Source organism: Oratosquilla oratoria, chromosome 44 (assembly GCF_046742065.1).
Source record: "Oratosquilla oratoria isolate Oo_2021 chromosome 44, ASM4674206v1, whole genome shotgun sequence".
Classification (NCBI taxonomy): Eukaryota; Metazoa; Arthropoda; class Malacostraca; order Stomatopoda; family Squillidae; genus Oratosquilla; species Oratosquilla oratoria.
The window spans coordinates 9,805,438-9,817,749 of NC_134820.1; the positions used below are offsets into that span (position 1 = coordinate 9,805,438).

A 12,312-nucleotide genomic window follows, 5' to 3' on the forward strand; every position below is an offset into this window, starting at 1 on the left:
TGTATTTAGGGATGGAATGGGTGGGAATGATTTTATGCCTTTTTCTTTTTGGCTACCTCCCTTGTAAGGGGGAAAAAGCCTTGGTATATGTATGTAGTTAAAATCATTAACCACTTCCATACGGTGATGCCTACGTAGGCGTCATGAGGAGCAAGTGGGTACGCAATGATGCCAACGTTGGCGTTTTGTTTATATTTATTGTAGTCATACCTATGTAACCTCCATTCTCTCTAAACTGGCTTCATCATATTTTCTATGGTTATCAAAATTCACGGGTGAAAGAGAACAAACGATTGAGCACTGACTTTATCTTTTATAATGCGATTATTGTGACGCAACATAGCACGTCGGGCAGCTAATGCTGCCAGACGTGCGATGTGCCCCGGAGTGAAGAGGTTAAACATAATTTTGTTTAGAGCCACATAATTAGTGAACTAGATATTGCCAACACTGATACCAGTACCAATATTATTTGCACATCTGTGGTGAAAGGCCTTACCTGTAGCCCATATATAGCCTTTTCCTTACAGCCATCCATGAAGCTTCTCTAGAATCAGTTTTCATATATCTGATATTTTTCCTGTTCATTTTCACAACTAATCACTTTTTCTCAGTTCACCCTTTGTTTTGATTGCTTACATAACTTTGATCATATTTGTCATTTATTCTACCTTTTTGTAAGCATTGCTACTAGTGTATAGTAATTTTGTTGATGGGAGGGATGGATTGCATGACTAATTGACATCAGAGGAGCTCACCAAGGGTGGTCCTATGTACTGGAAAGAAAGAATGAATGTTTTATGTGTGGTGTTTTGATAGTTTCCCCCATTGGATGAATAACTGCTTACTTTTCCAGGTGATAATGCAATTGGAAGTCATTCCTGGCTCTATAGTATGTGAAGCTGGCACAGGAAGTGGTTCCCTTTCACATGCGTTTTTGAGAGCTGTTGGACCTTCAGGACATCTTTACACATTTGATTTCCATAAGGAACGTGCACAGATTGTTCAAGAGGAGTTCAGATCTCATGGATACACAGACAGTGTGACAGTGGCTCATCGTGATGTTTGCGTGGATGGTTTTGGTATTGAGGCAAAAGCAGATGCTGTGTTTCTGGACTTGCCTAAACCTTGGGATGCCTTGCCTCATGCCCTCAAAACTATGAAATCCTCAGGAGGAAGAATATGTTCCTTCTCACCTTGTATAGAACAGGTAGGTAAAACTTAAATAATGTGATAACATAAAGTCTAATGGAGAGGATGTATATCTGTAGGGGAAAGTAAAGGAAGAAAACTGCCTTATATTAGAGGTGAGAAAGATAGTTCCACCCACTGCTCCACAACTGTTTGATAAGTATGGTGGGGGTTGCAAGGATGGATTGAGTGAAAAATGAGGAAGTGAGGAAGAGAGTGGGGTTGGAAAGGGAGCTGGCAGGTAAGGTTGATGGAAGAATAATGGTTTGGTTTGGGCACATGTGAAGAATGAGTGAAATAAAGACCAACACAGAGTAGAAAGCATGAGAGGGAGTGGGTGGGGGATGTGGGTGAGGGAGTATATATGAGAAATTAATTGATGCATCCCAAAGGGATTTCTCCCCATCTTCTTTTCTACATGAGGGGATGGAGAGGGGGGTCACCAAATTAATGAAGCAGCCTTGCTGTGGATGTGCTGTATCTTGCAACACTGCTTCTGACCCAGGGCAGTGGAGAAGATGCAGGGATGACCCATCATCCAGGAGGTGCCAATATAAGAGGAAGGGATGAGGGTGGAGAGGAGTGGAGTATGTAGGGGATGGAATGGGTGGGAGTGGTTTCTGTGTGCCTTTGTGTTTTTGGCTACCTCCCATGTAAGGGGGAAAAACCTTTAGTATATGTGTGTGTATATATATATATATATATATATATATATTTTGCTGGTAACCACTAAGGAAATCAGAAGAAAACAGTAATTCCCAAGCACTTTCGTGTAATTCACATCTTCAGGGGAACACAGAAACATTTGTGTTACAATGAGGTTTAAAAATAACAAGATTATACACTACATAAGAACATAAGAAATAAAGGAGACTGCAAAAGACCATAAGGCCTACACTAGGCAGCTCCGTATCCATCACCACCTGTCATCCCCATCCATAAAGTTGTCTAATCGTTTTTTAAAACAACTGATAGTTTCAGCGCTTACTACATGGTTACTAAGTTTATTCCATTCATCGACCACCCTATTAGTAAACCAATTCTTGCCTATTTCCTTCTTAAATCTAAATTTGTCCAGTTTATACCCATTACTGCGAGTCCTGCCCTGTTGTTTTATTATGATGACCTTGTTTGCATCACCCTTGTTATAGCCTTTGATCCACTTGAACACTTCTATTAGATCACCCCGCACTCTGCGTCTTTCCAGAGAGTGTAAGTTTAGGTGCCTAAGCCTCTCTTCGTAAGGCAAATTTCCGAGTCCTTGTATCATTTTGGTCATTCTTCTCTGTACTGATTCTAATGAATTTACGTCCATTCTGTAGGACGGAGACCAAAACTGTACCGCATAGTCAAGGATGGGTCTAACTATCGCTAGGTAGAGTTTAATAATTACCTCTGCACTTCTATTCGTTACCGTCCTAGCAATGAAACCTAATGCTCTGTTAGCTTTATTTCTGGCACTAATACACTGCTTCCTGGTTTTAAGGTCCGGACTCACCAGAACTCCCAAGTCCCTCTCGCACTCAGATTTTTCTAAAAACGTGTTATCTAAGTTGTATCTATTTTCGGGGTTGTGTAGCCCTACGTTTAACACGCTACACTTAGAGATATTGAAGTTCATTTGCCACTTCACCGACCATGTTAACAGCTTATTAAGGTCATCCTGCAGAATCTGGGCGTCGTCTCCTGACCTAATTAGGCGTCCTATTTTAGTGTCGTCCGCAAACTTACTAACATCACTATTTAACCCTTCGTCCAAGTCGTTTATATACATAATGAACAACAAGGGACCCAAAACCGAGCCCTGGGGAACCCCGCTAGTAACATTGCCCCACCTAGATTTTATTCCATTTATGGTGACCCGTTGCTTTCTGTTACTAATCCAAGCTCTAATCCATTCTAACACTTTTCCTCCTATGCCATGGGCTTTGATTTTATTTAGTAGTCTCTGGTGTGGCACTTTGTCGAACGCTTTGCTAAAGTCAAGGTAAATAACATCGTAATTTTCATTGTTGTCTGCCGCCTTATATACCTTAGTGTAAAAGGATAGAAGATTAGTCACACATGACTTACCCTTGGAGAAACCATGCTGTGAAACACGAATTAAATTATGCCCTTCAATGTGTTCTCTGAGTCTATTTACTATTATTGATTCAAGCATTTTTCCTATAACCGATGTCAAACTGATTGGCCTGTAGTTGCATATAGACGATCTATCTCCCTTCTTAAAAACAGGAACAACGTTTGCCTGCCTCCAAGCAGTTGGAACAGAACCAGTATCTACCGATTTATTGAATATTTCAGTTAACTGGTCGCAGATTTCAAATTTACACTCTTTAAGCATTCTTGGAAAAATTTCGTCTGGACCCGGAGATTTTGTAGCTTTAAGTCTGTCAATCTGCTTGACTACTTCCTCTTTACTAATGCTGATATTAGTTAGACTACTTTCTTCATCCCCTCTGAAAATCGGATCGCAGTCAGGTACTTTATCTAACCTCTCATCAGTAAATACCGATAGAAAATAATTGTTAAACTCCTCACTCATTTTTTCTTCCGATTCAATCATGACATTTTCATTGTTTTTAATTGGTCCTATTCTTTCTTTATTTTTTGTTCTATAGAGGTGAAAGAAACCCTTTGGGTTGGATTTTGCTTGACTGGCAACCTTGATTTCATAATTACGTTTCGCTGAACGTGTATTCCTTTTAACCAGCTTTGCCATTTCGTTATAACTTGATCTAAGGTGTGATTCCCCGTTTTTCATTTTTACGTAAAGTCCTCTTTTCATTCCGATCTCATGTTTCAATCTGTCCGTCATCCATTTGGGAGTATTACTATTTTTCCGTATTGACTTTAGGGGGATAAATGTATTTTGTGCATTAATAATTAGATCAGTTAGATTGTTATACATGTCATTTAAATTACTGACCTGACTGCTGGGCCCTCGCCCCCAATTGACCTGCCCTGAGGTATGCGTAGTACCCTCTTTGACCCAGACCTGACCTAAGGTATGCTTCTTACCGTCCATGACCCACACCTGACTAGCCCCGCAACGAGAATCAAGAATGTCTGAAACGTCCGCCTGGCTTTTCGTATTCAATTTCAAATAGGTTTTTATATTGTCAAAGTTTGCTTTCCTGAAGTCTGGTACTTGAACGTTATTCGTACTTTTTATTTTTTCCCAAATAACATTAAATCTTATTTCTTGATGATCGCTAAAGCCTAGACTATCTCCCACTATTACGCTGCTAATTTGGTGCTCATTATTTGTTAGAATTAAGTCCAGGGTATTTTGTCCCCTCGTAGGATCGGTAATCATTTGTTTTAGGAAATTGTCCTGCACTACATCTAGGAATTTCTTCGCTTCATGATCTCCTATTAAAGTTTCCCAGTCAATGTTTCTATAGTTAAAATCTCCCATGATTACAACGTTTTTGTACTGGGACGCTCTGTGAATTTCATGAATCAGGGAATCAGTCTGCTCAATGCTGAGGTTAGGAGGTCTATACAAGACGCCAATAATAGCTTTCTTATTCTTGCCTATAATCTCTACCCAAATAGATTCCGTACAGTCCTCTTCCTTAATCGAATTGTTGACAATACAGTTTAAAGTATTTTTAACGAAAAGTGCTACACCTCCCCCATTCCTGCCGACCCTATCCTTATGAAAAAACTTATATCCTTCTATTTCGATTTCCGGAAGAAAATGTTTATCAGCCATGTTGATCCAGGATTCAGTAATAGCTATAATATCGAAATTTTCTACGCATGCTTTACCTCGCAGCAAATCAATTTTGTTAATTATGCTCCTGCTATTTGTATAGTAAACTTTAAGTTTATCTTCCCTCCACCTGCTTTGGTGATTTTTTACACAGTCCTCTAAGTTGTTTCTATTGCCTAAACTATATTCCGAAATTTCCCCCCCTTCTCCCACATAATCTACCCGAAAAAACCCTGTAGGATGCCTACTTCTCGCTCAAGGGATTCAGCAAGGAGCCGAAATCCTCTGGGAGACAAGTGGACTCCGTCCCTTGTGTATAGGTGATTCTTACCATAAAAGCGGTCCCAGTTGTCGACAAATGCCCATCCATTGGCCTTACAATGTTTTGCCAGCCTGCAAAACACTAGGAAAGAAACTGGCATAGTACGAGATGTCACAAGATTAACCCCTTCCATACGGTGCCGCACACGTAGGCGTCATGGACTTAGATCTCGGTGGCAGCAGCCAATGCCAGCCGTACGACGTGTCGTAATAATACTCGCATCATAAAATATAGTCACCGCATACATCGATCGTTCTCTCTTCACCCGTGAATTTTGATAACCATAGAAAATGCGATTACAAAAGAATTAGAAAGAATGTCATTATGGAGGGGCGACTACAATAAATATAATCAAGACGCCGATATGGCAGCCTCGCGAATACACTCGCTCCCCATGACGCCTACGTGTGCGGCACCGTATGGAAGGGGTTAAACACTAGGAAAGGAACTGGCATAGTACGAGATGTCACAAGATTAAACACTAGGAAAGGAACTGGCATAGTACTATGCCAGTTCCTTTCCTAGTGTTTAACCTTGTGACATCTCGTGCTATGCGAGTTCCTTTCCTAGTGTATAATCTTGTTATTTTTAAACCTCTTTGTAACACAAATTTTTCTGTATTCCCCTGAAGATGTGAATTACACGAAAGCGCTTGGGAATTACTGTTTTCATCCGATTTCCTTAGTGGTTACCAGCAATATTTGTGGATTACATGTTGTTTTTAGTGATCTTTCTGTATATATATATATATATATATATATATATATTTATACATATATATATATATACTGTATATATATATATATATATACATATATATATATATACTGTATATATATATATATACAGGTAAACGTCGACTTACGATGGCCGCGACTTACGATTGTTCGACTTTACGATGACGACGACGACGACGACGACATGATAATTTAACCCCTTCCATACGGTGCCGCACACGTAGGCGTCATGAGGAGCAAGTGGATTCGCGACGCTGCCATATCGGCGTCTTGATTATATTTATTGTAGTCGCCCCTGTGTTTTTACATTCTCTCAAATGTGCCCTAAATCCCATTCTCTGTGGTTTTCAAAATTCGCGGGTGAAAGAGAGAACGATCGATATAAGCGGTGACTATATTTTATGATGCGAGTATTATTACGTCACGTCGTACGGCTGGCATTGGCTGCTGCCCGCGAGATTTAAGTCCCGTACTGAAAATACATATTATAGTGTTTGAATATGGTAAAAAGGATAAAAATAATTAAATAAACTACTGTACATGTTTAATAGGCTATATTCAGTATCTCTGGTGGTTAATATACAGGTAGGCTAGGTACAGTGACCACGGAACAGAGTGGGGATCGACTTACGATGAGATCGTCTTACGATGGCTCTATCGAAACCTAATGCCATCGTAAGTCGACGTTTACCTGTATATATATATATATATATTAATAATTTTCTTAAAGGTATTTTCCATATACCTTATTATGGATTTGTGTTCCTTAGGAAGGAAATTTATGACTTGGCTGTATGTAGTCATATTAGCTAGATCACGATTTCGGGTTCATGGCCCTTCTTCAGTAGATATAGGGATAAGAATTAATCCGAAGATTCTAGTAAAGATCTAAGTTTTGTACTAGAGTTCCTATACTTGCTAATCACTGGGGGAGGTCACCTGGTATTACGGGCAGGGACGAAATGTCACGTGCACTAGGGAGCCTCCGGGTTTGTGTTGTGGCGGAATGTGGAATGCTTAGCCAAGTCATAAATTTCCTTCCTAAGGAACACAAATCCATAATAAGGTATATGGAAAATACCTTTAAGAAAATCATTAATGCACAACTCGCCATCACTTTTAAGGAAACATACATTAGAGAAAAACTCCTGCCCAAGTACACTGACAATATATATATATGTATATGTATATATATATATATATATATATATATATATGTATATATATATGTATATACACACACACACACACACACACATACATACATTGTGGTCGCCCAGTACCAAAAAGAATATAAAGAAAATAGAAAGAATCCAAAGAGCAGCTACAAAAATGGCACCTGCACTTGCAAACCTATCATACGAGGAGAGATTGGCTAAACTGGAGTTACCGACACTGGAGCAAAGAAGAGAGAGAGGTGACCTATTGACCATCTACAGAATCATGAGAGGCACAGAGGTACTCGATAGAGAGAACTTACTTAACTGGGACAAAAGAAACACAAGAGGACATGGAAAGAAAATAAAAAAACATAGCTATAGAAGAGAACTGAAGAAAAACAGTTTTCCTCATAGAGTTTTGGACACTTGGAACAAACTGGACAATGAAATAGTATGCGCAAAAACCATTCATGAGTTTAAAAACAAACTAGACACTGCGAGATACAAAGGCGGGACATCACGAGCATAGCTCCCCTTCCTGCAAAATACAACTAGGTAAATATACCAAGGCTTTTTCCCCCTTACAAGGGAGGTAGCCAAAAAGAAAAAGGCATAAAATCATTCCCACCCATTCCATCCCTTAATACACTCCTCTCCCTCTTATCTTAGCACCTCCTAGATGACAGGTCATCCCTACACCTTGTCCACTGCTCCGGGTCAGGGGCAGTGGACAGTGTGTGTATATATATATATGTGTATATATATATATACAGTGGCCGTGAAAAGTTTGGGCGCAAAATTATAGGCGCCCCAACTTTCCCCTAAACTCAAAACATGCGAAAAATACAACTTTCCACCCAAACTTTTCGCTATTTTTCAATGCTAGCGTTTGTACCCATATTTAGCCGAGACAATACACACTATTTGGCAACTCTGTTTAGGCGCACTCGATGTCACATGGAGTCAGATTCTAAACATCTCTCACGGAGAGTAGTCTTTTTTTTTGCGGTGGTCTCTGTTTTTGTGCCTTGATATCTCCGTAATGGGAAGTGGTAAAGAGCTGGAAAGAGACACAGTTGTTACAATCATAACCCTCTATAAGGAGGGTTATAAGTGTAAAGATATTGCTACTCGTGTGGGAATTGGAGTGCGTCAAGTGCAAAAGTGGACCAAGAAATTTCGAGACGAAGGAAGTGACAAAATTCGTACTCCAAAGCATCGCTCTGGTCGGCCAAGGAAGATATCAAATCATACTTCTACGGTTCTAACTGCCTCCTACGGTTATTAGGAGGCAGTTAGAACCGTAGAAGTACGATTTGATATCTTCCTTGGCCGACCAGAGCGATGCTTTGGAGTACGAATGATGTCACTTCCTTCGTCTCGAAATTTCTTGGTCCACTTTACTGACGGTGTTCGTCCCCTGCAGGATAAAGTCGCCGCAGTCGACAAATTTCCCAAACCCACTACCATCAAAGCCTTGCAGGAATTTATTGGGATGGTCAACTTCTATCACCGTTTCCTCCCTAACATAGCTCAAACGCTGCACCCACTTTATAACGCCCTTCACGGAAAACCGAAAGACCTCTTGTGGAACCCCGCCATGGAAGCTGCCTTCGTCAACGCCAAGAAAGCCCTTGCCCGTGCCACCACCCTCTCCTTCTCTGCACCAGGTGCCCAGCTACAACTGTCAACGGACGCCAGCAATGTCGCCATAGGGGGTGTGCTCGAACAAACCCTCAGTGGCAGACCTACACCCCTTGGTTTCTTCAGCAGGAAGCTCTCCAAGGCCGAGCTCAACTACAGCACCTTCGACAGAGAGCTCCTCGCCATCCACCACGCCGTCCGCCACTTTCGCCATTTCCTCGAGGGCTCCTCATTTATCTTCAACACCGACCATCAACCTCTGGTGCACGCCTTCACAAAACAACAGGACGCTTGGTCTGCCAGACAGCGCCGCCACCTCTCCGCCATCGCCGAGTTCAATTGCACCATCAGGCACGTCCCAGGTACAAATAACCCCGTCGCGGACGCCCTCTCCCGAATAGCCATCGACGCAGTTCAACTCGGCCTCGACTACGCAGCTATTGCCAGAGAGCAACGGGAGGATCCTGAAACACTTGCCTACAGGACATCCATCACACCCCTTGAGTGCAAGACGTCCCCTTTCACGACAACCACACCATCCTCTGCGACATCAGTACCGGCCGCCCGCGACCCCTCATCCCAGCTGCCTTCCGACGTCAAGTGTTCAATTTAATACACGACCTGTCTCACCCTTCAGGGCGCGTCACTGCGAAACTCCTGAAGCAGAAATTCATCTGGCACAGCATCTCCAAGGACGCAAAGGAGTGGGCCAGATCCTGCATTGCCGACACATCACCGGGAGGTGAAAGAATACCTCCCAAAATACCTCCACACCTCAACGCACGTTTTCCTGAGGACGGACGCTCATACCCCACCACTCACCCGTCCCTACACTGGCCCTCATCTTGTCCTTGAACGTAAAGACAAGACCTTCCGCATCTCCATCTCCGGCAGGCCAGAATGGGTTTCCACTGACCGCCTAAAACCTGCACACCTCGACACTCCGCCCACCAAATTCTCACGTACAGGACGCCCCCTTAAGCCAAGGCAAGTTTAAGAGGGGAGTATTGTACAGCCACGTGGCAGAAAACGTGACTGACGACCTGACGCTCTCTGCCAGCATTGAGCTTGCTTGACCCGACCCAGCGTAATTATCTAATTACGCACCACAGGTAACTGGCCCACGAGTAGTATATATACCGGCTTCCGCCGCATGTAAAATCAGTTCACTCGTACCTTACAATAAAGGAGACAAACTCACCATAACCTCTTTCTCTTCGCCAAAAGTAGCATCGCTACACCTCTTTTACTAGTCTTTCTTCACTCATTCTTTCCATGTGTCCAAACCATCCCAATGCTCTTTCATCAACCCTATCTCCCAGCTCCCTTTCCACCCCCATTCTCCTCCTCACCTCCTCATTTCTCATTCTATCTAGCCTAGTAACCCCCATCATACTTCTCAGACACGTCATCTCAAACACATTCAAACTCCTCTCTTCCTCTTATGTTCCATGTTTCTGCCCTATACAGTGCTGTTAGCACAATCACTCCTTCATAAAGTCTCCTCTTAGCATCCATTCCCAAATGTCTATTCCTCATTACACTCTTAAATCCACCAAGGCATTTACTCGCTTCTCTCAATCTACATTCTACCTCCACCTTCACTCCACCTTTTTCTGCCACATTTGCACCCAAGTATCTAAAACTATCCACTTCCTCCAGTCGCTCTCCCTTAACCCCTTCCATACGGTGCCGCACACGTAGGCGTCATGGGGAGCGAGTGTATTCGCGAGGCTGCCATATCGGCGTCTTGATTATATTTATTGTAGTCGCCCCTCCATAATGACATTCTTTCTAATTCTTTTGTAATCGCATTTTCTATGGTTATCAAAATTCACGGGTGAAGAGAGAACGATCGATATAAGCGGTGACTATATTTTATGATGCGAGTATTATTACGACACGTCGTACGGCTGGCATTGGTTGCTGCCACCGAGATCTAAGTCCATGACGCCTACGTGTGCGGCACCGTATGGAAGGGGTTAATGCTCACTTCCAGTCTACTGCCACTTTCACCCCTTGTACATCTCATCACATTACTTTTACCCACATTTATCTTTAGCTTTCTTCTATCACATACTCTCCCAAACTCTGTCACCAACTTCCTCAGTCCCTCCTCTGATCATGCCACAAGCGCAGTGTCGTCAGCAAACAACAGCTGGCTCACCTCCCACTTTTCTCCATTTTCTTTAAACATCTCCAATCCCTGACCCACTACCCTTGCATTTACCTCTCGCACTACCCCATCCATGTATAAGTTGAACAGCCAGGGCGACATAACGCATCCTTGACGAAATCCCACCTTTACCTCAAACCACTCTCTCCATTTCTAATCCTGACACAAGCTCTACTACTCTCATAAAAACTCTTGACAGCTCCCAGAAGCTTTCCTCCTATCCCATATATCTGCATAATTTCCAGCTCCCAGAAGCTTTCCTCCTATCCCATATATCTGCATAACTTCCCACAGTGCCTTCCTGTCTACCCTATCGTAAGCCTTTTCCAGATCCATAAAAGCCCACAAAAACATCCTTCCCCTTTCCTATAGCTTTCTCACATATCTGTGTTACCACAAAAATCTGATCTACACAACCTCTACCCGTCCTAAATCCACACTGTTCCTCACCAATTACTCCCTCTGTTCCTCTCCTAATCCTCTCAATCAAGATCCTTCCATAAGCCTTCCCAACTACACTTAACAAGCTAATCCCTCTGAAACTACTACATTCACACTTGTCCCCTTTTCCCTTGTAAATTGGAACTATACAGGCACTCCTCCAGTCCTCCAGCACACTACCCTCTCTCCAGCAAACATTAAATAACCTCACCAGCCAGTCCACCATCACTGTATCTCCTTTTTTTAGACATTCTGCATGGCATCCATCCAGACCAGGTGCCTTACCTGCTTTCATCATCTTAACAACTGCCTTCACCTCATCCTTCCTTATTTCTCCTCCATTTTCCTCACTCATCACGGTCATTTTCTTAGCATTTCCCACTGCAGCAATCTTTCCTTCCCTATCCTCCTTCACATTAAGGAACTCCCTAAAATATTCGGCCCATCTTCCCCTTACTGCCTTCTCTTCCATTATCATCTCTCCTTCTGTACCTTTTACCTTTTCTTCTTTACTTGATTCGCCTCCTCATCCTCTCTTAATTTCTTTCCAAAACTTCTTTTTATTACTTTCAAAATTTTTTGTCATACCTTTACCCCACTTCGCATCTGCTCTCCTCTTTGCCTCCCTTACCTTTTGCTTTATTTCTCTTTTCTTTTCTTTGTACCCCTCATATGACTCCCTTGTACTATTTTGTAACCAATCTGTGAAAGCTTGCTTCTTCTCTTCTACAACCTTCTTTGTTTCCTCATCCCACCATTCACTACCCTTCCTTCTATTTCCTCCTGTCCTTCTTGTTCCACACACCATCCTTGCACACTTTGTGACTCCCTCCTTGAACCATCCCCATTCCTCCTCCACTCCTAGCTCTACTCTATCCTTCACTCCCTCCCACCCCTTCAGTTTCTTCTTGTACTCCTTT

At 42.5% G+C, this 12,312-nt stretch overlaps 1 protein-coding gene across 6 annotated transcripts in view; it reads left to right on the forward strand.

Annotated features, from left to right (window-relative positions):
* Positions 1-12,312, forward strand: part of Trmt61 (tRNA methyltransferase 61) — a 97,855-nt gene that overhangs the window by 35,277 nt on the left and 50,266 nt on the right. For all 6 annotated transcript variants that reach the window (XM_076180242.1, XM_076180237.1, XM_076180241.1 and 3 more), the window contains one exon: positions 857-1,210. In XM_076180242.1, the coding sequence (XP_076036357.1) occupies positions 857-1,210 (354 nt within the window). The remainder of the gene's footprint in view (positions 1-856; positions 1,211-12,312) is intronic.